This window comes from Anabrus simplex, chromosome 2 (genome assembly GCF_040414725.1).
Source record: "Anabrus simplex isolate iqAnaSimp1 chromosome 2, ASM4041472v1, whole genome shotgun sequence".
Classification (NCBI taxonomy): domain Eukaryota; kingdom Metazoa; phylum Arthropoda; class Insecta; order Orthoptera; family Tettigoniidae; genus Anabrus; species Anabrus simplex.
In genome coordinates, this window is record NC_090266.1 from 213,023,787 (window position 1) to 213,050,952 (window position 27,166).

At 39.0% G+C, this 27,166-nt stretch overlaps 1 protein-coding gene across 1 annotated transcript in view; it reads left to right on the plus strand.

Moving 5' to 3' along the window:
- LOC136863491 (lutropin-choriogonadotropic hormone receptor) overlaps positions 1 to 27,166 on the plus strand; it is a 207,931-nt gene that overhangs the window by 97,495 nt on the left and 83,270 nt on the right. Inside the window, exons 4-5 of the mRNA XM_068225963.1 lie at positions 20,334 to 20,451; positions 21,210 to 21,302. Of these exons, the coding sequence (XP_068082064.1) occupies positions 20,334 to 20,451; positions 21,210 to 21,302 (211 nt within the window). The remainder of the gene's footprint in view (positions 1 to 20,333; positions 20,452 to 21,209; positions 21,303 to 27,166) is intronic.

Below are 27,166 nucleotides of genomic sequence, written 5' to 3' on the forward strand. Positions count from 1 at the left end.
CTCTCGATTCCAGGCTTCAGTCGCGCCCAACCCTAATACCAACAAATACAAACCTACTGCTTACAAGTCAAGTCTGTCAGGAACTCTCACCGCTCGACCATTTCGAGTAACAACTGGATCACCACTGTTGTCATCCTTTGGTACACCTGAAGAACCACAGTTTCTAGAGAGCACAATGGGGTCATCAGAAGACACTTCCAAGGGATAAATCCTTTCTATTGGACGTAATAACTGGCCTTGACTAGTTCTGAGTTTCACGGTTCTGACGACACCATCCTTACATGGTATAACTTCAACTATGTATCCCAATGGCCAGTGTATACTGCAACCTTTCCACCCTACGCCATTTGCCCCATTGAACCAAATGACTGCACGATAATCCCTAAAATATCGGGATACCGTCATATAGCACCATACGCCAAGGCGTTCGTTGGAAAGGGGCCTTTTTAGCTTAGAGTCAAATGCCACCTCATCTGGAAAGAACGAAAAAGAAAATTTTTGGAATGATGAGTGAGCAAAAGCTCTTCCGACCATGCAAGGATCTACTGCACCCTTCCGTTCCATAGAATCAAACCACCGACCTCCCAGGGCCATGGTGCGTTCGCGGCAAAAGATCAAAGAAAATAACACATAACTAGCTTAAAGGCATAAATGAACGGAAGGAAACTTGGGATATAATGTTTTTCGGCAAAATGACAGGCAAACAAAAATTTAATTACCTATTTATTAATCCTTGATAAATTAAATTAATTAAAATTGACCCTGAATGCTTATAATATAATCTTAATATAATATGCAATGTCCAATGGACTAAATACAAATTGTGAACAGTCAAAGTTGATTTCTCCTTTCCCTCTTTCCTCTTCCCAACATGACGATAAATATTGCATTAAAACTTGTATAACATATTTTTTTAAATCAGAAATATCCTTATAAATGCGACGGTTATCATTAAGAACTATCTTCATTATCAGAAGAAACAATTATCTATACAACAAAAAATTTAAGATAACTTGAAGTGGTCACCTAGCTAAATTAATTACCGTATATTACAAACTAGCTCATGTACCCGTGCTTCGCTACGGGATTCTCAGAAAGACTGACTTGGTGGTTTTCCTAACTGAATTCAACATAGGTCATTGTCATTACAAAAATGTCAGTAGGAATGTAGCGATTGAAAGCAATGTTATCATATAAAATTTTCGATCAAATGAAAAACCGCTCACTTTCTCACTTTCAACGAACAGTACTACGGTGCCGATCTAAGAGTCAGTTCCAGAGCTGAAATAACCAGGTCGCAGACTGCCGTGAACACTCCTCTGTCATTATTCCGTTAAATATGCGCACTACTCATTCCAATCAGTGCCTCAGAGTAGGGATTGAATAGCTCGAATACTGTGGTGAAACAGTGTGTTCCGTACCAGATATATCATAAAATGTATGAACCAGAGGAATGGCATGCTAAAGAAGAAAGTTATCTTACTCCCCAGCTACTTCCCGCCAATATACAGGCAGGCTGTTACAGTCGGTACGACCAGGCGAGTTGTCTGTGTGGTTAGGGGCGCGCAGCTGTGAGCTTGCATCCGGAAAATAGTGGATTCGAACCCCACTGCCGGCAACCCTGAAGATGGTATTCCGTGGTTTCCCATTTTCACACCAGTCACACCAGGCTGTACCTTAAAGCCAAGGCCGCTTCCTTCACACCACTATTCATTTCCTATCCCATCGTCGCCATAAGACCTACCTGTGTCGGTGCGACGTCAAGCAAATTAAAAAAACCTCGGTACGCTGCAGTAATCCTATCTATCGGGGATGAGAGGAAACAGAAGACAAAAAGCACATCACAACAAACAATGGTCAATGTAATGTTATTGTTCATAACTTTTATGTGCTTTCTATATTGCAGGCCTTCACATTAGTTTTCTTTCGACTCTGTGATATTAGGGTGTCTTATAAAATTATTTATATCGTAGACTGTAGTTCCTTATTCTCAGAATTCACATACCGATTTTCACTAAATTCTGTTTACCCATTTTCTCGTGACTCGGCGCTGATATGGACTTAGTAACAAAAATCCAAATTCATGAATATCTCTGATTATATGCGGTACGGTAACAACGTATAAGACATAAGTGATCGGAAATTTAATAACTTCTTACATAACTACAACTAACATACGACATAACTAAAGTTATGTTAGTTATGTAGTATTTATCGATACGACCACTAATAACATAAATAACTTATTTGAGAATTACATTTCAGGCCTTCCCCTAAACTACCATTTCACTCAACGTGCATAAAATAATTTGTAGCCTAGATTGCAGTGGTTCATCACCCGACATTACGTACCGATTTTCATTAAATTCTCTTCAGCCGTTTTCTATTGATGCGTGTACAGACAGACAGACAGACAGACAGACAGACAGACAGACAGACAGACCGACAGACAGAAATTACGGAAAAGTTAAAAATGCATTTTTTTTGTTACTGTGGACATGACCGATACAGAAATACAATTCTTTTCAAATTCTGAGCAATGTACAGACAAAACTCTTACTTTATATATATAGATTGCATTTTAGGCCTTCCCCTAAACTACCATTTCACTCAGTGTGAATAACATTATTGATAGCCTAGATTATAGCGACCTATTCCCCGACTTTGCATACCAATTTTCGTGAAGATACGACCACTAATAAAATAAATATTTGACAATTAAATTTTAGGCCTCCCCCTAAACTACAATTTTTCTCAGCGTGTATTGCCTATATTGTAGCGACTTATTTCCCATCCTTGTCAAGCGATTTTCATTAAGACACAACCACTAATAACATGAATATTAGAGAATTAAATTTCAGGCCTTCCCCTAAACTACCATTTCACTCAGCGTGATTAAAATAATTTATAGCCTAGATTGTAGCGGTTCATCACCCGACTTTACATTCCAATTTTCATTACATTCTCTTCAGCCGTTTTCTCGTGATGCGTGTACATACATACATACATACAGACAGACAGACAGACAGACAGACAGACAGACAGACAGACAGACAGACAGACAGAAATTACGGAAAAGTAAAAAATGCATTTTCTTATTACTGTGGACATGACCGATACAGAAATACCATTATTTTCAAATTCTGAGCAATGTACAGACAAAACTCTCTATATATAGATTACATTTTAGGCCTTCCCCTAAACTACCATTTTACTCAGTGCGAATGACATTATTGATAGCCTAGATTATAGCGACCTATTCTCCGACTTTGCATACCAATTTTCGTGAAGATACGACCATTAATAAAATAAATATTTGACAATTAAATTTTAGGCCTTCCCCTAAACTACCATTTTTCTCAGCGTGTATAGCCTATATTGTAGCGACTTATTTCCCATCCTTGTCAGGCGATTTTCATTAAGACACGACCACTTATAACATAAATATTAGAGAATTAAATTTCAGGCCTTCCCATAAACTACCATTTCGCTCAGCGTGATTAAAATAATTTATAGCCTAGATTGTAGCGGTTCATCACCCGACTTTACATTCCGAGTTTCATTAAATTCTCTTCAGCCGTTTTCTCGTGATGCTTGTACATACAGACAGACAGACAGACAGACAGACAGACAGAAATTACGGAAAAGTAAAAAATGCATTTTCTTGTTACTGTGGACATGACCGATACAGAAATACCATTCTTTTCAAATTTTGAGCAATGTACAGACAAAACTCTTATTTTATATATATAGATAAGTAAACAAAAGAATAAGTGAATACTAGTCGATGAGACCACAATCATAAAATAAATAACAATGACCGATGTCGGGTCCAGACATCGAACCCACATCCCAAAGAATCTAATGACAAATAACTAAATAGGGCTCGTTTTGTCATCCAAATAAAAATGTAAAACACAATTAAAAGAACGTATAAAAGAGGAAAATATGTACACACAATTTAAAAAGAACAATTAATAATATACGCATGCAATTGGCTGTATAATGAAAGAGAAAAATAATCATGTGACAACAAATATCCATGGTTGCCTCAGAACTCGAACCGATGATATCCAGGATGGCATCGACAAACGGGTCTATAAAAAAACCTTTCTTAATTAATCATAGGGTCAACAAATAAATAATAATACTGGCGTTCCGGTTATGTTATTTCATTATAAAATTAAACATGAAAAAGTTAAAAGAATCCTTTAAACTATAATCGGTTTTCTGCAGAATTCTCTGCCTCCATTCTAAGTGGAATAGCTCGAACAATAGAGTTGACAGTAACCCTTTTACAAGGGACAAGCTCTATCGTTCCCCTTCAAGTTGTAAATCATTCGATGTCAAATGGCCTGGTGTGGCGGAAAATATTTTGTTAACAGCTCAAGGTGAGACAAATCGTCTCCCTTAGAATCCATCATTGTCAAATAATCTCATTTCAATACATATTGTCATATCATATTTCCAAAGCTCCACTGGCTTATTAGTTCACTGCCTTATCACAATTCTTTAACTCAATATCAAGCCACCTTTTATCTTATCATATTCACATCCTTAGAATTAGAATGACCGGGTTCGTATCCATCCGATTACAGAGGTACACAGCCTAGGTTTTCCTACATTTTAAACTCAGACAAATAAAATCAAGTATGGATTTTAAATATATCCATAATGTTATTCTCATATGCAGGAAGGGAAAATATTTGACATTAAAGGAAAACACTAACCACAATGGGAGGGCGTTTGTTCGTTGTCCAGGCTTGTCACAAGTTACGCAAATAATTAATACAGCCATCTACAAATGTTATCACGCAAATTACGTGAAAATAAGAGTGCCTTCCTATCTTGATATAATGAACCGATAGTCCATTTTTTAAGAGATACACACCATGCATTATCACAATAAGCTAGGATATCTGGTAAATAAATTATACATATCACGGTTTGGGATCAGTACAAATACAAATCTGCATTTTTATTATTTTTTTTATCTAATCTAAGCACTCTCAGACTAACTAATATTTTGCATCAAATCATGGACACGCCTTACGTTAAATATATATTGAAGCCTATGTAGTAGACTATTAATTCCACCTAGATGAATATAAGCGATATGAAGACCACTCACAAGTTCTCTCTCTAATTCAAGAATACATGCAATTTACATTTCTAATCTAATTTATGTGATCTATATGTTAAATAACCGCGCATTTATTTAGAAAAATTATTACATTTTAGTACTTATCATCATGTCGTGAAATCCAAGGCTAGAGCCCAGGAAAAAGCCCTCATTTTCTTTTTAAGCTTCCATGGCAGTGACGTAGGTCACAGGTTCGTGTCCATTGCTACTCCTGCTAAGCGCGTTCATAATCCATGGTCCTCTTCTACACTTATCACAACTTTGAAGATGTTATCATATGTTGCATCACTTTAACAAAAAAATACTGTAACACTTTAATGATATTAACATATATTGTGTCACTTTTAAAAAACTAATATAACACTGTTCTTGCGGTCACATTACTTCAACCCTTTTAATACTATCATTTGTAAATAATTATAATAGTCTCGAAGATGTAAAATGTATATTTCCAGTCTGAAATATTAATAAAATCAGGACACCAGCAAACCGTGGTTCTATCTTGAATCCTTCGCGTCAAGTGGATACTGGTGTCATCACCGCCATCCCTTTTAAAAGATTTCCCCCACTCACGCCAGAGACAGTGGCAAATCCCCACTACTTTTTTAATTAATAGTTCAACGTGTCGTATGACATCGGTAATGCACTCAAACGTGTGACTCAGACTCTTAAGTAGTCTAGTTATGTGCGGAACCTGCGTCGATCGGCCGTTTATTTAAAATTAATTATCAAAATAATGCCCCTACAGAGTCTTCCATGAGGGTGCTGCGTACATAGCAAGCGTGCTGACGCTTAGCTGTTATATAATGCAAATGATCGCGTATTTTTCCACACGTTAATATATTATTAAAAAATTGGAATTTTGCCAGAGGTCTATTATTAAACCATATAACATCCCGAGGTTTCCCATACTAATTGTTATCCATATCTCGAAATCTTATCATACAAATGAAGCTTGCAAACTGGCATCGCTGCGTTTCGGACATTTTTTAACGGGTGGAGGTATCATTATCGATTTTTCTGGCTTGACATTTGTCATCTCTCTCTCTCTCTATCTGTGGATTCTTTTAATTAAGACGGAGTGGTGTTTACCAGGCTAGAAAGGTTGTGTAAGCATGTGCAACCTAATGCAACTTTCTGTAACATGTACGAGGGAGCTTAACAAAGGTTTTTCACTGCCTAAAATAATTAATAAATATGTATATGACCGATACGGTCACAATACGCTTGAGATTGTCACATCCAATCAATACAACGTCCCCCACAGCTTCAGTACGGGTGCCCTCTTTTTCACGATGTAACACCAGCTGCCCCAAATATTCACTTCTGAATCTTTTCCTCAAATCCCTTTTCAAAGTTTGTCGGTACCTATACCTCCTTTTGAGGCTCTGTGTGTCTACCGTATCGAGATCAGGAATGCCAATCTTCCTTATATCTTGCAGAAATAAAGAAGGAGATAGGGGCACTAGTTCAGAACCTTCTTCCATGATATAAGTCAAAGGTCGAGAATTCATCAAACTCTCACAGTCACATAATGTAGTCATCATTTCCTCGTAAGTAAGACATGACCTACCCAACATCCTCTTCAATAAATCTTTGAGAAGGCGTATCAAGCGCTCCCACCATCCACCCTACCAAGGTGCACTGGGGGGATTAAAACGCCATTGAATGCGCCTAGCAGTGCTGTACTTAGATATATCCTCCCAGTTCAGAGTTCGAATAAAATTAGAAGCCCCGTGAAGTTCGTCCCTTTGCCACTGTAGATAACAAAACATCTTCCTCTGCGAGCCACAAATCGACAGAGTGCTTGCAAGAATGCTTTTGTCGAGACTGACGATGCCAATACAAGATGGACAGCTCTAAACACCGCGCAAGTAAAGAGGCACACCCACATTTTAATTCCACCTAGTAGATATAAGGGCCCGGTTAGATCCAGTCCAACGATCTCGAACACGGTAGCATCCCGTACTCGACTGTATGGAAGTGGAGGTGAAATAACTTCAAGATGTTTTTCACTGTATCTCTTGGACAAAACCGACCTTATAGCTTTCCAAACTTTTAAAATCCAATAGCGTTATCTGAGGTTATTTAGCAGCATTTGCAATCATACGTGTTCTTGTGTCTTGTGTTCAGTCATGACCAACCTCTTCACTACCTCGTGTTATGATGGAAGTACAGCAGGCTGACGAAAGTTTTTCATGGCCATCTCTGTAGGCGATCTTTGTTTTCAGCCTAATTATTCCTTCATGGTCTTGGAACACTCTGAGCTTTCGCAGTCTGTCGTCCCTCAACCCAGAAAAGGAGTCTTCTTGAATAAACCGACCAACTCTTCTCTCTGCAGTGGCATACTCTTCCACAGTAAACTCCCTTCCCTGACGCAGATCTGTAAGTAAACGTCTATTATGTATAAACCTTAGCAACAACCCCAGCATGCGATCAATTCTTACAAAATTAGAGAAGTATTTCAAATACTAGTCCTTTTGATTCTCCGAAACCAAACAGTTAACATTCACAACAGCTGGGGATCTAAACATTTCTATATTAATCTCATCTTCTTTGGGATCATCATTGCGTGAAAACCACTTTTCTGGTGATTCCTTCACCATTAAGGTCCTTCCCACCATCTAGAAGCAACTAATTGTTTAGTTTTGCAACCCCTGGGAGGTAACTCTTCAGAATTAAGTTCCCCCTGGAACATACTCCGAAGATTCAGAGTAAGTAATGTTCCAAATTTCATCAACTCGATTTCTCAAAAAGACCGTCCGTTTGTATCCCCTGGTAATCCACGCAATGACTGTAGTAGAATAACCCCAGAACCAAGTCTTCACATTTTGCCATTCTAATCCATCCAGAACTGACTTCGCAAGCCTTGCTCCTATAGTTGCAGTCATAAGCTGCAAACGAGGCATACAAATCTTCTTTATAGGAGAGACTCGTGTCTTGGACGCCAACAGATGAAGTTGAACATTGTCGCTTGTCCCTACACTGAGGAAAACTACTGCTGCATACGCCTTTTGACGGGCATCACAAAAGGTGCGTAAAGCGCATTCCTCTGTATTCACAGGTTTCTGTACCCATCGGGGATGCCAATTTCTTCTAATTGAGGGAGTTCTTCATACCACAACATAAATTATTTCTTAATAGTATCGTCAACTTCTGTATCCCAAACAAGTTCCATCCTGCACATTTTCTGCAGGAGCAATTTAGGACACAACATAACAGGGCAACTAAAACCTATAGGGTCAAACACTTTGTGAGAGATCGACAGGATTGTTCTCCTGGTAATGGTATCAAAATGAAAATCTCTAATCCAACTCATGTTAACTTTGAGTGCAACACTTTCTCGATTCCACAACAAACCCAATACTACAGAATAAGAGTTATCATGAGCACAATGACATTTTTCAACTAACCATTCCCAACCCCTAAACTCGAATTTGGCCTTTGCCATGACTTTGACCGATTCTGACATGAATGCATTGAGTTTAGCTTCAGTGCCCACACTAGAAACAACATTATCAACATAAACCTGTGCAGTAACTTTTCTGTACGGAACTGATTTGAATCTTCTTCTCTCAGTAAGTGGTGTTCGATTACAGATCCTAAGAGGAAAGGACTACACTTTACATCAAAAACCACTCTTGCATGCCGGAATACCCTAACCTCCAGTTTTTTATAACAGTTCCACCATAAAAAACAGAGAAAGTTCCTGTCTTCAGGGTGAGTACCAATCTGTAAAAATACTCGTATAATATCAGCAACCACTCCTATATTATTTTCTCTAAATATTAACAGTACACTTGGGATGTGTTCAATCAGATTTGGACAAGTTTCAAGGCATATTTTTTAAGATGGAGAACTGCCTAGTTTTACCGAAGCATCAAAAAAGGTCTGATTCTTGTAGCTGCACTGTTTTCCTTTACAACTGGTCTATACGGTAAGTAGTGACAACAATGAAAACGTTCAGATTCAGGCACTTCTTCTATAATTCCCTCAGCCAGCCAATCTTCAAACACTTCATTGTAATCTCGAAAAAGATCTTCAGATAATTTCTTCCTCATCGAACCCAGACTTCTTTCAGCGAGATTCAGATTTGATGGCAAGAGAGGATGCCCCTCAGTCCAAGGTAGCCGAACTTGATATCGACCTTCTTCAGTGCGATGAACACTTTGGAGAAAATGATCTTTCGTTGCAATTTATCATTCCCTCTTCGTGACTTTCTCTACAGGATACGAAATCCTATTACATCCAACCTCCACAAATCAGTAATACTTGCCTCTTTAATAAACATGGAAGTTACAAGCAAGCCTTCATTTTCTTCACTAATCTTGGTATTAGGAATATTTTCCATCAAACTCCAGCCTAACAATGTCTCCACTGCAACCTAACCACACGACAGCAATCCTCTTTTTCCTGTTAGAAGTTTGCCAGTCACGTCTGCCCCAGTAAGTATTTATATAGGCCCCAAACCTGCGTCATTATCGGTGATATCTATTTTCAATTTCTTCAGCTCGTTCACCCATTTCCCTTCCGTAACGTGTGAAATGTCTCCACAGATCACTTCTCGGTCTAAAACTTCAAAATTACACCGAAATTCACCGTTCAGGTCCCCTACACGCACCCTGTAAACTTTATATTCATTCCGTTGTGTTGTCACACCACCAAAAAGAGAATGTGAGACGATTTCCTTTCGCACTGAAGTGTAACCCATTTTTAAAGCCGTCTTTCGCAAAATATATGACTTCTGGGAGCCCATATCCACTGAAGCACGAACACATTCAGTCTTTCTATCAAATCTTTCATTCACACGAAGCGTGTATAACAACACCTTAGGCGAAGTGGAAACATTAGCCAACGTGACTTCCTGAGTTGCATTTTCTTCACTGTTGCTAACTTCTTTGGGGACAGTATGTTGTTTATCTAACAACTGTCAGCACATTAAAACAACATACTTCCCACCACAAATTATACATTTTATGTTTTTCAGCCTACAAAGTCTTCAGACACATATAAAATCATCCCTTCTCCCTTAACATTTTCTGTTTACTTTCCATGTACATTTTTATAGCGGAGAAGCAATCTGTACTGGTGTGATGACCCTCACAAAACACACATTTGTCATCCATACGTTGATTTGATGTTAATGACCCAATAGCTGTAGTAATTCTGTTCTGAATCCTTCCTCTTGTGCTTCAGTTTTTCATTGTCCCTTCACAGTTTAAGTCAAAACCAGATGTACCAAGGTTTATTCTCTGTTCACCCTCCACCTCCGACTTCAGGAATTTCATTAACCCCTCCAGACAGTCTTTCGCATTTGTTTTTTTTTCTAGTGCTTTACGTCGCACCGACACAGATAGGTCTTATGGCGACGATTTCGCATTTGTAGCAGAGGTAAACGGAATACTGCGTTGCCAAATTCTGAATAAGTTTTGGGGGAGGCAAGATTCAACAAGGGGAAATAAGATAGAGGAACACTTGTCCGTTGTGACACCAAGCGTTTCTAGTGATCTCAACTGTGCTTCCAACTGATCATAAAGTTGAGACAATGCAATTCTGGATGTGGATTGCGAGACCTTGTGTAAAACTAACCTCAAGGGCTCACGTACATAAACCTCCACAAGTAGATCTTGGCCAAAACGAGATTTTAGGCTTTCAATTGCTTTGCTGTAATTTATTCGTGTTGGGGGAAACTCTCAACTACCTGCCTAATACGTGATCCTTTTACTGTTCCCTGTATTAAATACTGAAATTTATCCTCCACAGCTGTTTCGGGATCTTCATCTCTTCTTGAGAAGTGACTCCAGAATGGTAAGCACTCCTTTAAATCTCCTCCAAAAGTGCGGAATTCTAACTTCGGCAACTTGAATTTCTTGGTTTGTTGGTTGCTAGACCTACTACCAACACTACCCGCTTCATATTCGGTTTGTTGAACCTGTATTCCCGAAATACGCAATCTAAGGTCAAGATACTTTTTCTAATACTCGTCAGCCCCTTCTATTTTCTTCAGCCTCGTAATCATCTAATAACAAATCTAGCACTTTCGAATCCAGTTCGTTCAAAATCGCTATCTTACTTTCTAACAAGGTGGATAATAATTGAAGTTCCCTAATATTAACATTTTCCTCTTCAGTCAAATCACTAACCTGTTTAGCATTTTTTGCAAACGAAGTCCTTGTCGCTCTCCTTTTTGCTTCAGTAATTTATCGAGGCTTTCACGCTCCATATTCCACGTGGGTACAATGATTCTTTCTTCAAGTTGTAAATGTCTTGTCGCGGTCGCCACTAAATGTTGTGTAATACCATTACACGCAGGAACATATTTTAATGAAGTCTTACAATGGGTCTGCACTGAATTTAATGTTAAAACACTTCTTTATACAGCTTAGATCATACTCTACAAAACATAGCGGCCATTACTACATTCAATTGTTTTTGCTTTTCTTAAGTGTCCAGCACATGGAACTGCCGGCAAATGGCCGACAGTGTCGACAGCAAAGTCTGACGCAACAAACACCACACAATAATTAATGGAGTTCACCATGGTCAGAAGGGTGACGTGTAGGAGATGAATTAATTCTGGAAGATGTCAAGAGCGCGTTTACCTACTGTTACTTGTTAACAAATATTAGGGTCATAATTAAATTAGTAGTAATATTTGCGTACGAACTGACATAGATTCCCTAAATACTGTAGTTTTACTGTACTGTATTTTATTCCTTAGACTCTTAGGCTTTCCATTCTCTACAATAAGTTCTCTGAACGTTTGTTCAACGTTTGAACATAAAAGGAACAAAATTTAAATAAAGGAATTTAAAAATAGAAAATAAATGAGTTCTCCAAAAGCAACTTCCATCAAAATCAGATTTACATAAAATATAAAGTTGGGGACATTGGCCATATTACACCATAGAATAAACTACTTTAACGAATTTCCCTCGTAAATCCACCTCTTCCTACTTTTATTTTTCGTGAATTTAAATTAATTCAGATTCTATTCTTCCGAGTACTATTTTACAAAGTGTCAGTAAGGTAAGATTTAATTAAAAACAAATGATATGTCGGTAAATTGCAGGTGAATGAGGCTGAAAAGCGGAAAAGTGTCGAAATGTCCCAGGCAAGCATCATGTTCATCATTGTTCACAGTAGTTTGTACACGGACCAGTACGACAAAAATCGCCACGTTCATGATTCGGACAAAGGGAAAAATCATCTTGGCTGATGAGAACATATCCAAAATACGAGTCATTTATACTACGTGCTATGCCCTATGTACAGTCGCTCAAAAATGAATGAGCGCAGGGTATGGTGTGTAAGATATTTGCAGGTACACTTTCCTCAGAAACAACTGAGCATATGGATATAAAGTTCGTTATGGACCTCCAAAGGGTTTGTATGTATGTGAGAGGCGAATTATATTTGATAATAGTTAAAATATTTTTTAAAATACTAAATGCGAGAAACGTACATATCCAACAGCTCAACCTTTTTTGAGCGACTATACATTCTGTACACAACGCTCATCGAACGACACGAGCAAAGAACTGCTGTTGTTAAACAAGAATGACCTGTTCATGGACAGTCAGACTCTGAATATATCTGCCGATACCTCCTCCAAACCCTAGACCATGGAGACTTTAATTCTATGACAAGTGACATATTTCATGTACTGAAGCTGAATCTTTAACTCCACGACACTGAAGATCAGATATTATGGACACGGACGGACGTCGATCAGATAAACATTCATTACTCCTCCTTTTGATCTACCAGTTTGGGAACCCTTGATTTACATAGAATGGGATATGACATTTAGTGATACTGTTGTTGATTGACATACGGTACTTACAAGGGACACCCCTGACCTTCATCGCTCTGAACCGCACGAAAACATACTTAAAATGTAGATCGCTCATCATAAAAGCAGTGGTTTGTGACTTTTCCATGCAAAACTCAGCAGTTTCCTACTAGAGCGATTAGATGGTAGCATGTTTTATTTCCACTGATAAGTATAGCTGCAGCAGGAGTGCATCTCTTGGAGTGTTTTGTCCCGGGCTACAGGGAAAACTGTGTACATTTGCATCTGAGGAGAATTAATCCCATGAATGTTGTCAAAATGTTAAAATATTACAAAGTTGTGATATTTTGAATGTGGAATCACAGTCGGTGTCGATGATCTGGAGTTCGCGAATACATTACAATTGATAATAATGAAGAAATAGTGTGAGAATTACACAGAAATGCGTGATGTTACGTTGGAGAGATGTACTGATTTTGAAGGAGAGGAAGAGCCTACACATGTAGATGGTTGTTCAAAAAGTACAAGACTTCCATCTCCATAACAATAGGAACCGTCAAGTCGAAATGCGTAGGAACTGTTTCCACCTAAATGTCGAAGCTCAGTGTATTAGAATATGTTGATGACAGCATACTGGAGAACACTTATGAAGACTATTACAATCGTGGCTTCAAGTCCTATAGTAAAATAATGAGGCGCTATAAGTGAAATAGAGGTAAATCAAATCGCAAGTTCATTTTATATTAAGTGACTAGCAAATTACGAGAAGGAGCTTAATTCAAAGGAAACATGCTGTCAAATTTAAAAAAATAGCATGTAATGTCACAATTTGTTAGATCAAGGGCGTATAAAACTACAGTTCACTATTGGCATCTGCAAATGTGGGCACTAGAAGCGTCTAAAATGGTTGGCCTGGATAATTTCAAAACTTCAAGTACCTTCATCGACAATCTTAAGGCTGAATATGGAATTTTATCCCGGCATATTACAACATTCGCCACACGTAAGGACATAGAAGAAGATAATATTATACGTCAGAAACCACAAGAGTTTGTGGAGGAAGTGAACAGATTTGTAACAGAGGAGAGTATGGACAAAGGATATGTTTGGAACTGTGATCAAGGTTAGCTTCATTATGAAATGTCTTCAAAGTCAACGCTATCTCACAGAGGAGAGAAAATTACAGCCTGTATGTTGCAGACTGAACATAGTTCTACACAGAGCTATACAATTTATGTGGCTTTGTCAGTGAGTGGCAGATTAGCTATAAAACTGCATATCGTCGGTGCGGCAGCAATACCGCATACCTGACGATACATTTCCTATCCATCATTTCCCTTTTCGTTGTTTCTTTGTGTTTATTTTCCTATGCTAATGGATAAAGGAAAATGAATCTTACCATACCTCACTGTAGGAATACATGTTTGCATGACATATTTACGCACTCCTATAATGCATTTAACGTTCATTTTCCTGTACTCATTAGCATAGTAAAATGAACTAATCGAAAAATTTCTAATGGACTGCATATCAATATGTGGCTGAGAGGAGTGACCAGTCTCAAGGAAAATAATGTAGAGGAGGCCACGATATCTATTTTCAAGAGACATAAGGCACTTTCAGTATGGAAGTTTCAAGAAAACTTGAAATAAAATGTCTGGAGTCAGGCAAACGTGGCAAAATGAAGAAAAAATATATGAAACGTTTTCCAACTTGTGTGATACCTGGTCAGGTCACATATATCGTAACCTTCTAGATGCATGTTTTCCGAAAAAAAAGATGTTGTACTTAAGATATTGCCACCCAAATACCACAAAATATTGCCAAACTCTCGCTGTGTACTATAAGCTTTACATGAGAAGAATCGCTGGTTTTGTAAGACTACAATTCGAAGAGCCACAAGTAAAAGTAAATAATCGGCTTTTCATCATTAGAATTCACTCAGTGATATGTGTTGTTGTTTGAGACATCAGTCCACAGACTGGTTCGATTCATCTTTCCATGCCACCCTATCCTGTGCCAATCTTTTCATTTCTAAGTAACTACTATAACCTACATCTGCTCTAATCTGCTTGCCATATTCAAACCTTGGTCTAACCCTAGCGTTCTTAACTCGTACACGTCCCTCAAAAACCAACTGAACAAGTTCTTGTTGTCTTAAGATATATTCTAAGAGTCTATCTCTTCTTTTTAGCGTGCTGGCCTTTGGTCCAGAGGGTCCCGGGTTCGATTCCTGTCCAGGGTCGAGCATTTTAAACTTCATTGATAAATTCCGTTAGCTCGGGGGCTGGGTGTGTGTGCCGCCTTCATCATTAGAATTCATCACAGGCAGGGCCCCACCCTCATAGACGCGCAGGTCGCCTATACGGCGCCAGCTCGGAAGACCTGCACCAGGTCTGTTCGGAAGAAACACGCCATAAATAAAATATCGTATTCTAGTCAAATGTTGCCAAATCGATCTCCACTCAACAATTCGATTTAGTATCTCTTCATTCGTGAATCGATCTATCCATCACACCTTCAGCATTCGTCCGTAACACCACAATTCCAAAGCTGCTATTCTCTTTCTTTCTGAGCTACTTATCGTCCATGTTTCACTTTCATACGCTCCATACGAAAGTTTTCAAAAACATCTTTCTAATTCTTATATCAATATTCGAAGTTAGCAATAATGATTTTCTTTAGAAAGGTATTCCTTCCTTCTGCTAGACTGTATTTTATGCCCTCCTTTCTTCTGCCATCGCTAGTTATTTTACTACCCTAGTAACATATTCATCTACTTCTTTTAAGATTTCACTTCCTAATATAATAATACGTGCATCACTTGCCTTCGTTCGACTGCACTCCATTACTCTTCTTACAATTATTTATTTTCATCTTGTACTCCTTCACTAAGACTCTGTCCATACCATTCAGCAATTTCTCCAGATCTCAGATAAAATCACAATATCATCGGCGAATCTCAGGCTTTTGATTTCCTTTCTTTGGATTGGATTCTCTTTTCAAATTCCTTTTTGATTTCCTTTAACGCCTGTTCTATATAAACAATTGAAAAGAAGGGAGGGGGGACAAACTGCAGCCTTGCCCACTCCTTTCTGGATTGCTGCTTCTTTTCAAAAGCCTCTATTCTTATCATGGCAGACTGAGTTTTATACAGATTGTATAAAATTCTTCGTTCTCGGTATCTGATCCCGATCACCTTCAGAATCTCAAATAGCTTGGTCCAATCAACATTATCGAATGCCTTTTCTAGATTTACGAACGCCATGTATGTTAGCTTGTCCTTCTTATATCGGTCTTCTGAGATCAGACGTACATTTCTTCCGAAGCCAAATTGATCTTCTCCCAACTAAGTTTCAACTTGTCTTTCCATTCTCCTGCAAATAATACGTGTTAACATTTCACCAACGTGAGGTTCTAAACTAATGGTGCGGTAGTTTTCACACTTGTCAGCACCGGCATTTTTCGGAATAGGTATAACAATATTCTGCCGAAAATCGGATGGCATTCTCTTGTATCATGCATCTTACACACTAAATGGAATAACATCGCCATGCTAGTTTCTCCTAAGGCAGTCAGTAATTCAGACGGAATGTCATCAATTCCTGGTGCCTTGTTCCTATTTCTCTTAAATCTCTATCGAATTCTGACCTCAGAATTAGGTTTCCCATTTCATCACTACCAACAGCCTATGTTTGCTCCGTAACCATATCATCTACGTCTTTAAATTGATACAAGTGCCATCTTTCTGCCTTGTCTTTTTCCCTAAAAGTAGTTTTCCATCTGAGCTCCTAATGTTCATACACGTAGTTTTCCTTTCTCCAAAGGTTTCCTTGATTTTCCTGTATGCAGCAACTACCTTTCCTAGGACCATACAACCTTCAACATCTTTGCATTTCTCTTTCAGCCATTCTTCCTTAGCTGTCCGCACTTTCTATCCACTCCATTCTTTAATCGCTTGTATTCGTTTCCGCCCTCCTCATGTTTTGAATTCTTGTACTTTCATCGTTCGTCGATCAACTCTAGTATCTCCTGAGTTATCCATTGATTCTTAGTTGATCTTTCCTTTCTTCCAAAACTTTCTTCAGCAGACGTACTGGCCTCACGACTGTCCATCCTTCCTCTATTGTATTTTCTTCAGCCTTTTCATTTAGTCCTTGTGCAACACGTTCCTTGAAACAATACCTCACACTCTTTCCTTTCAATTTGTCTAGATCCCGTCTCCTTGCATTCTTTCCTTTCTTCTATTTCTTCAGTTTCAAATGGTATTTCACGACCAACAAGTTTTGGTCAGATTCCATGTGTGCTGCTGGGAAAGTCCTGCAATCCAACACCTAATTTCTGAATCTCTGCCTAATCATAACGAAGTCTATTTGATACCTTCTAATGTCTCCAGATCTCCCCTACGTGTACAGCGTCGTTTGTGGTGTTTGAACCAAGTGTTAGCAAGGACTAAATCATGATCGGTGCAGAATTCAACCAGCCGACTTCCTCATCCATTCCTTTGTCCCAATCCGAATTCTCCTACTGTAATTCCTTGGCCTACAACCGCATTCCAGTCTCCCGTCACAACTAGATTCTCGTCACCTTTGATATATTTTATTAATCTTCTGTCTCTTCATATATTCATTCGATTTCTTCACCATCCGCTGAACTAATTGGCATATAGACCTGCACTATTGTGGTGGCATTGGTTTGCAGTCTATCTTAACCTTTCACTATGCTTCTCCTGGAAGCTTACCAACTGCCCTATTTTCTTATGCATTATTAAACCAACTCCTGCATTTCCTCTGTTTGATTTTGTGTTGATAATTCTGTAGTCGCCTGACCAGAAATATACTGCTCTTCCTGCCAACGTACTTCACTTATACCAATTACGTCTGACTGTATCCTATCCATCTCCCTTTTCAGATTCTCTAACCTACGACAGCGATTTAAACTTCTAACATTGCACGCTCTGAGTCGCAGAATGTCAATATAAATCTTCTTAATGATTTCCCCCTCTCATGTAGTCCCCACCCGGAGATCCGAATGGGGGACTATTTTACCTCCGAAATATTTTACCCGGGACTAAACCTTCATCAGTACATTATTGATTCATACAGAGATAGCTGCATGCTCTCGGGAGTTAGTTACGGCTATAGTTTCCCGTTGCTTTCAGCCGTGTAGCAGTATCAACACAGTTAAGTCATATTAAGTATTATTACAAGGCCATATCCGTCAATCATATCGTCCCTTAAGAAAGAATACCGCGTATCTGACACTACTGTTCATGTCCAATAATTTCCTTAAGTCTGGTCACGCCTCCGAGCCACACGTGGATATGCAGTCCATCAGAACAATTTTCGTTGAGTTCCTTTTCCTATGCGTTTGAGTAAAGAAAAATGAACCTTAAATACATCATACTCTAGGATGGGGTTATGTCATGCAAACATGCATTCCAACAGTACAATAAGGTTCATTTCCCTTTACACACGCGCATAGGAAAATGAACTCAATGAAAATTGTTCTGATGGACTGCATATTAGTATGTGGCTGGGAGGCGTGACCAGTCTTAAGGAACATAATGGAGAGGAAGCGCATTGTCAGATACGCGGTGCTGTTTCTTAAGCGACGATATAGACTTTCGCCCTTGCAACTTGCGAAACGCTGCTACCGCCTTTGGATGAACCATTCGTTAGTCTGGTCTCTCGTCAGATACACATCCGATATGGCTGTACCTGCATAACGGCTATCTGTTTCACTGGGATACACAAGCCTCCCCACCGTGGCAAGGTCAAATGGTTCACAGGGGAGGCTCAGTGATATACAATCAATTTTCAGCACCAACATATAAGCCTAAATTGCAATATTCTTGGCAGAATGCAGGTTATGGCATTGAAAATGCAATTAGTGTGACTTTAGAGATTGTACTGCTTGAATACGAAAGGGATGTTGAATGTAAAAATGTGGCTTTAGTGCGATCTAAAGGAGCCTCCGTGGCTCAGACGGCAGCGCGTCGGCCGCTCACCGCTGGATACCGTGGTTCAAATCCCGGTCTTCCCTTTGAGATTTGTGCTGGACAAAGCGGAGGCGGTACAGGTTTTTCTCCGGGTACTCCGGTTTTCCCTGTCATCTTTCATTCCACAACACTCTCCATTCTCATTTCGTAGCATCTATCAGTCATTAATATACATCACTTTGGGAGTGGCGACCCCATCGTAAAAATAGCCTATATATAATTCATTCATTACATCCCTGACCCGGTCAATGACTGTAAAACAGGTTGTAGGTTTTCATTTTCAGTGCGATCTAAATATTGTTCTCTTCCACTCTGCGCCGACCACTTCATTGACATCCCACATCTGCAGTAATAGTAGCACGATCAGGTCAGTAAAATAAATGTCTTTGAAGTATTATAATTACTTTAAGCAATTTTCTGACAATGTGGATGGAAAATGTAACAAAAAACGTCCTGCACTGAATCATGTGTGTGTTTTTAGATTATATGATATTGTATTTTCTTGCGTTACCCAAGTTTTTTCTTAAGGCATGAATAGGTGATTATTATGACGACAGGTTCCCATCGATTGAGAGTTTTACCTTACGAAGCATTTAACCTCTCATTCTTTCAATATTTTTCACCCCTAATGTTTCCTTCTACTAAAAAAGAAGAGAGAACTTCAGCACAGGGCTACAAAGTAAAATGTTTAGGGATTACCGTCCTTTTTGTTTTTGTTTTAGATTTCAACATTCAACTTGAAGGACACACAGTATGGTTGTATTTTATTCATCCTATAATATTCCAACCGATGTTGCCCTCTTCTCAGATATGAACTTGGCATCACAATTTCAAGTTACAATAATCGGCTCAATCGTCTATAGTGAGTTAATGATTATCGATCTGAAACGTGGTATTTGTACGTCGACTGACAAAAATAATTAGAATGTTACAGTAAATTGTTAAATCACAAGTAGTAAACACTATAGCTATACAACTTTGATCTCCAGTACTTAAGTATTTTTCAAGGCAGATATGACATAATTAGAATGAATGAAAGTAATTTCCATGACACAGCCCAAAATATTCCCTGCAAACTTCTATTTAATTGAGCCGAATTTATGACCTTAAAGATAAGAGACAAAACATTTACTTGTATACGACTTTCTTTCTTTTACTATTATTAACGTGACTCAAATTACAGGTGATCACAATGATCCATAATACTATAACAAATTTACAAATAGCCCATAGCAATTATGAACGAAGGGAATCTCTGTATAAATTTATTTCGTTTTAGAACTGTACGTAGTGATGCATGTTTCCATTAACTTATTGTACAATTTATTGTTATTTTCACTTAATATCTTGCGGTACCTATTGATCAGAGTAATAGCAAATTTCTATTTTCCAAGCGACCTCTCCGAGACCTCTGTGACGCAACTCCCTACGACGGGCCTGCACGAGCTGGAGGTACTTCGCATTGAAGACACAGAGAGCCTCAAGGTGTTTCCATCGGTCTACCACTTCACCGTACGTGTCAGCCATGGAAGAAGGAAGCCCCTTACATTGGATTTAATGTATATATATTAAGTTGCTTCTTATGGTTTTAATTAATGACTAGACTCATTTTCAGTATCCATCTCCCATTTGAGATTCTCTAACCTGTGTTTGTCTTGTGTTTAATTTATGGTTTTAAACTAGAGTGGACTGCACAATTTACGAACAAAAATCGTACTTTGTCATGCATTATTATCCATGGAGTTAACTCATAAGTTGAGGACCCTAGTAGCTATAATATTTCCAAATGTAGAAAGAGCTATTCTAATGCGAGACAATTGATCATCTAAATTTATTCACCAAATATAACGACGGAAATACAGCTGTTACTTTTTAAGAAATTTTCGTTTACTTGAAGAACTTTTCTAGTTAATTCACAGGCATAAAGGGACTTGCTATATAAAAAATTAAATCAGAAATGCCAAGCCTTATGTTCCAAAAATATCTTCTTTAATTGCGAATGTATTTATTCATGTATATATGAACTGATTTCAATCGTTGAAGAGTATTGATTAATTAAATTAGTATATAATCATTGTATAAATAATTCTTCCTGCTGCTTATTATAGTCTTCAAAGCTCGTCCTTAGATATCCTTAATGATTCAGGGAAATTGATGAAAGTCATTTTAGGCATGTTACGAATAAGCTATGAAAATATTCTACGTTATTTAAAGAGCAAGATCATTTTAAATGTAAATCGATTCTTAAACCAAACTTGTGTTCATTCCAGAACATAAAAGAAGCGCAGCTTACCTACCCGTACCACTGCTGTGCTTTTGCTTTCCCGGCTAGGCATAATCCCATCGAAGAAGCTCGACACCAGGTAAGAGACGTAACTAAATCTTATACATTGACTTTATTTAACGATATACCCTATGTCCCAGCAGAGAGAAAACACTGAATAGAAATGTAGCTGATTTCATACACACAGAATAAATGTACAGAACATATCTATGGCTTTCTTTTAAAATCTCGTATGCCCCAATGCTCTTCCCACCCGTTATATTCCTTAAGACTGTTTACGGCTCCAAGCCACGTATTTATATGCAGTTCATTAGAATAATTTTCCTTGTGCTAATTTTCTTATGGTCATTTGTAACGAAAAATGGATCTTACCATACCGTATTATAGAGATGTTGTTTACATGGCGAATTTACGCGTTCCTACAGTATAATATATTTAAGGTTCAATTTGTTTTGCCAGCCCCGTGGTGTAGGGGTAGCGTGCCTGCCTCTCCCCCGGAGGCCCCGGGGTTCGATTCCCGGCCAGGTCAGGGATTTTTACCTGGACCTGAGGGCTGGTTCGAGGTCCACTCAGCCTACGTGATTAGAATTGAGGAGCTATCTGACGGTGAGATAGCGGCCCCGGTCTAGAAAGCAAGGAATATAATGGGTAGGAAGAGCATTGGGACATAAAAAGTTTAAAAGAAAGCCGTCGATATATTTTAAATGTTATTCATTTAATGTCGCACCGACACAGACATGTCTTATGGCGACGATGGTATAGGAAATTACTAGGATTGGAAAGGAAGTGGCCAGGGTCTTAATTAAGGTACAGCCAAGGAAAACCATCTTCAGGGCTGCCGACATCGGAAGTTTGGACCCCTCCATCTCCCGAATGAAAGCTCATAGCTATGTGATACTAACCGCGTAGCCAACTCGCTCGAATGTTTAATGTTGCGATATATGCACACTTCCTGACATACAAGTTGTATGGACTCTTGTAAGAGAGAATCAGCGTCAAACTGTGTGTTGTGACCTTTCATAATGAAATACTTCTCGCCTTACTCTTTATGCCGGCTCCGCGGTGTAGGGATAGCGTGCCTCTCTCTTACCCGGAGGCCCCGGGTTCGATTCTCGGCCAGGTCAGAGATTTTTACCTGATTCTGTGGTCCACTTAGCCTACACGAATACAATTGAGGAGCTATCTGACGGTGAGATAGCGGCCTCGGTCTAGAAAACCAAGAATAACGGCTGAGAGGACCCGTCGTGCTGACCACATGTCACCTCGTAAAAGGCTGAACAGCGGTCGCTTAATAGACAAAGGCCTTTCGGGGCTGTTGCGCCATAGGGTTTTGTTTTGGTTTGTTTTACTCTTTGGTCCAATACACACTTTGCCAATAAACTTGCGTAGTTCTGTTGTGTTGAGAATGTGGCAATGAGCGTTTAGTGCAGTTTTTGTCGAATATTATGAGTCAAACCCTTTCCGAAAGTGTCGATGAACAGACGTATTAACCAGCCAAAAGCCTCTACTGATAATATACTCCTTTCTTTAGGGCGCGGACTTACAATTTTCAGCCGGTTACTTTTTGTGTCAGGAAGGTTGCGTGAAGTGGACCACTAAAGCGGTAACAACCTCTCTAACTTCTAAATGGACAGAAGCGCAGCTTTGAATGTAGCAACAAATTATACTTCCCTGCACTATTTACGAAAAATGTTCATACTTTATTTATTAGCCATTGAATTAACTCATAAGTTCAGCACTTGAATTTCTTAAATCTTATTTTTTTACACGTTGCTTTACGTCGCACAGACACAGATACGTATTATGGCGACGATGGGACAGGAAGGGGCTAGGAGTGGGAAGGAAGCGGCCGTGGCCTTAATTAAGGTACAGCCCCAGCATTTGCCTGGTGTGAAAATAGGAAACCACGTAAAACCAACTTCAGGGCTGCCGACAGTGGGGTTCGAACCCACTATCTCCCGAATACTGGATACTGGCCGCACTTAAGCGACTGCAGCTATCGAGTTCGGTTTTCTTAAATCTTGCTCATACGTTTCCCCTCTACGTTTTCTATACAATTTTAACTTACAAATACTGTATTCCTAACACACAACTCAACTTGGCAGGTTCGATCCTGGTTCAGTCCGGTGGTAATTGAAGGTGCTCAAATACAACAGTTTCCTGTCAGTAGATTTACTGGAACGTAAAAGAACACATGTGGGACTAAATTCCTGCACCTCTGCGTCTCTATGAATCGTAAAAGTAGTTAGTGCGACGTAAAGCCAATAACATTATTATTATTATTATTATTATTATTATTATTATTATTATTATTATTATTATTATTATTATTATTATTATCTCACGCACACACATTTAATTTCCTTCAGAAGTAAAGGAATGGTCTTTTCAATATGGCATATAGCTCATATCAACTTCAGTTACTTAAGTCGAAGGAAGATATCCAAAATGGCAGACAAAAATAATTCGTATTTTCTCATCATTGCATACTCTAACTTCTGTACTATTCGCTGTCTGTTGCTGGCTGTTTAAAGGTGCCTAACATTTAGGTTTTAATCATTAAACAAAGTTACTTTTAAATAAGCCATGTCAAGGTAAGTTCTATGTTCTTGATCATGAAAAAGCAATTATAACCACGTCCAATGTTTTAACAGATGCCTAATTTAAATATAAAAGTTGATGTGTTTACAACCGTGTTCTTTGTTAAAAAAGGATTCACTTACTTGGAACCTGAACGATATTCTTAACTCCTTACAGCACTTTCAAGCCGATATGTTTGATTTTCATTTACTAGGCAAGTTTGGTTCCTAGCCTCATATTGTACCAGGAAATTATTTGATAGTAAGGCACGGAGCGTAAAGATATCTTAATCACAGGGCACGCTGGGTGTAGACCTGGAGCTGAGTACAGAGAGAGGTCCTGTCTACAACGAGTTCCAAATTCATGAAACTAAATTTATTCATATAAGGTTCACCTTACAATTGTGCTGGTTACAGTGAAGTAGTTCCCATAGATCATCCTTGATGGACAGCGACCCAACCATGGAAACACGATCCCCCGTGTGCAGCAACCAAACCATGGAACCACAATCCGTTATAGGTAGCAACCAAACCATGGAACCACAATCCATTATACGCAGCAACCAAACCATGGAACCACAATCCATTATACGCAGCAACCAAACCATGAAACCACAATCCATTATGGGCAGCAATCAAACCATGGAACCACAATCCATTACAGGTAGCAACCAAACCATGGAACCACAATTCATTATAGGCAGCAACCAAACCATGGAATCACAATCCATTACAGGTAGCAACCAAACCATGGAACCACAATCCATTACAGGTAGCAACCAAACCATGGAACCACAATCCCTTATAGGTAGCAACCAAACCATGGAACCACAATCCATTATAGGCAGCAACCAAACCATGGAACCACAATCCCTTATAGGTAGCAACCAAACCATGGAACCACAATCCATTATAGGCAGCAACCAAACCATGGAACCACAATCCATTACAGGTAGCAACCAAACCATGGAACCACAATCCATTACAGGTAGCAACCAAACCATGGAACCACAATCCATTATAGGCAGCAATCAAACCATGGAACCACAATCCATTACAAGTAGCAACCAAACCATGGAACCACAATCCATTACAGGTAGCAACCAAACCATGGAATCACAATCCATTACAGGTAGCAGCCAAACCATGGAACCACAATCCATTATAGGCAGCAACCAAACCATGGAACCACAATCCATTACAGGTAGCAGCCAAACCATGGAACCACAATCCATTATAGGCAGCAACCAAACCATGCAACCACAATCCATTACAGGTAGCAACCAAACCATGGAACCACAATCCATTACAGGTAGCAACCAAACCATGGAACCACAATCCATTACAGGTAGCAACCAAACCATGGAACCACAATCCATTACAGGTAGCAACCAAACCATGGAACCACAATCCATTACAGGTAGCAACCAAACCATGGAACCACAATCCATTATAGGCAGCAACCAAACCATGCAACCACAATCCATTATAGGCAGCAACCAAACCATGGAACCACAATCCATTATACACAGCAACCAAACCATGGAACCACAATCCATTATAGGCAGCAACCAAACCATGCAACCACAATCCATTATAGGCAGCAATCAAACCATGGAACCACAATCCATTACAGGTAGCAACCAAACCATGGAACCACAATCCATTATAGGTAGCAACCAAACCATGGAACCACAATCCATTATAGGTAGCAACCAAACCATGGAACCACAATCCATTATAGGTAGCAACCAAACCATGGAACCACAATCCATTATAGGTAGCAACCAAACCATGGAAACACAATCCATTATAGGTAGCAACCAAACCATGGAACCACAATCCATTATAGGTAGCAACCAAACCATGGAACCACAATCCATTATAGGTAGCAACCAAACCATGGAACCACAATCCATTACAGGTAGCAACCAAACCATGGAAACACAATCCATTACAGGTAGCAACCAAACCATGGAACCACAATCCATTATAGGTAGCAACCAAACCATGGAAACACAATCCATTATAGGCAGCAATCAAATCATAAAACCACAATCCATTATACACAGCAACCAAACCATGGAACCACAATCCCTTATAGGTAGCAACCAAACCATGGAACCACAATCCCTTATAGGTAGCAACCAAACCATGGAACCACCCCTCGTGTGCAGCAATCAAGCCATGGAAACACGATCCCTTATAGGCAGCAACTAAACCATGAAACCACGGTCCCTTGTAGATAGCAATGGGTCGTCGTTGATTCTTGAAGGTCCCGGAGCGGGGTAACCACTTACTGATTATATTACGCGAGTGTCCACATTTACAGTAACTGGCCCACGAGTATAGGAATGATTCACATAAACCACAGCACTTTGCGAATTGTAATCGTTGACTCAGTTCTAACTTAGAACCCAAACGTAAAATTTGAAAAATAAGTCGCACTTGGAAAACTTGTGGTGGCTTTCCACAAGAAAAAATAAAGTTTGACGTCTATCACTTGCATAGAGTCTTTATGCAAAATTAATATTTGCACTGTCCATTGGAACTCATCACAACACAGTTTATTCCTATTCACGTCGAAAAATAGAACGTCTGATGGAATAACTGTACTCTTAGAATTATAATTCTAAAGGAACTGAATGTTTGTAGCGACCTACCAGAAGCACAGTTCACTTGGAAATTTTACTTGCATTACATGAATGTCTGTGAATGCACTTGTGTCTGTGTAGTGTAAACCACTCGGAAAAAGCACTAGCATTCCTAACTACTACATTCTATGCGAAGCAATTATTATTATTATTATTATTATTATTATTATTATTGTTACCGTGTTTTGGTGGTAGGTAGAGGTGTAAGAAGGTGCGGGCGTGAATGGGTCTCAAACTACGGAATCAAAGTTAATGTAAAAGTTAACAAGGTTATATTTCCTTTTCAATATTAAGTAATAACAAAGAACAGGTACTTAGTAGCCGAAACACAACTTGAAATGTACAATTACAGGGATTACAGAGTTTGGGCTTCGAGCCCTGAGTTCACAATTTTTGAGCAACTAGCCCAACTTTCCGATATACAAATTTTAACAAAGGGGCAGAAGACCCCAATCAACCCCTGGAGCACTTGCTCCAAATTACACAGTAAAGCCTCCTCGAGGCATACAACACTCCGTTTCCAAAAGAGCCACACGCTCTTTAATTTAAGCCTCTCCTAGGCCACACCAAACTCCACCTTCAAGTTGTCCTCAACGGACATAAACACAGGGGTAAAATACCCAATCTACTGAGGTCTATTAAATGAAAAGCAGGTTAATTAAATGACCTCTAAAACAATTTGAGAGGAGGCGAACTTGCACTCCTAATAC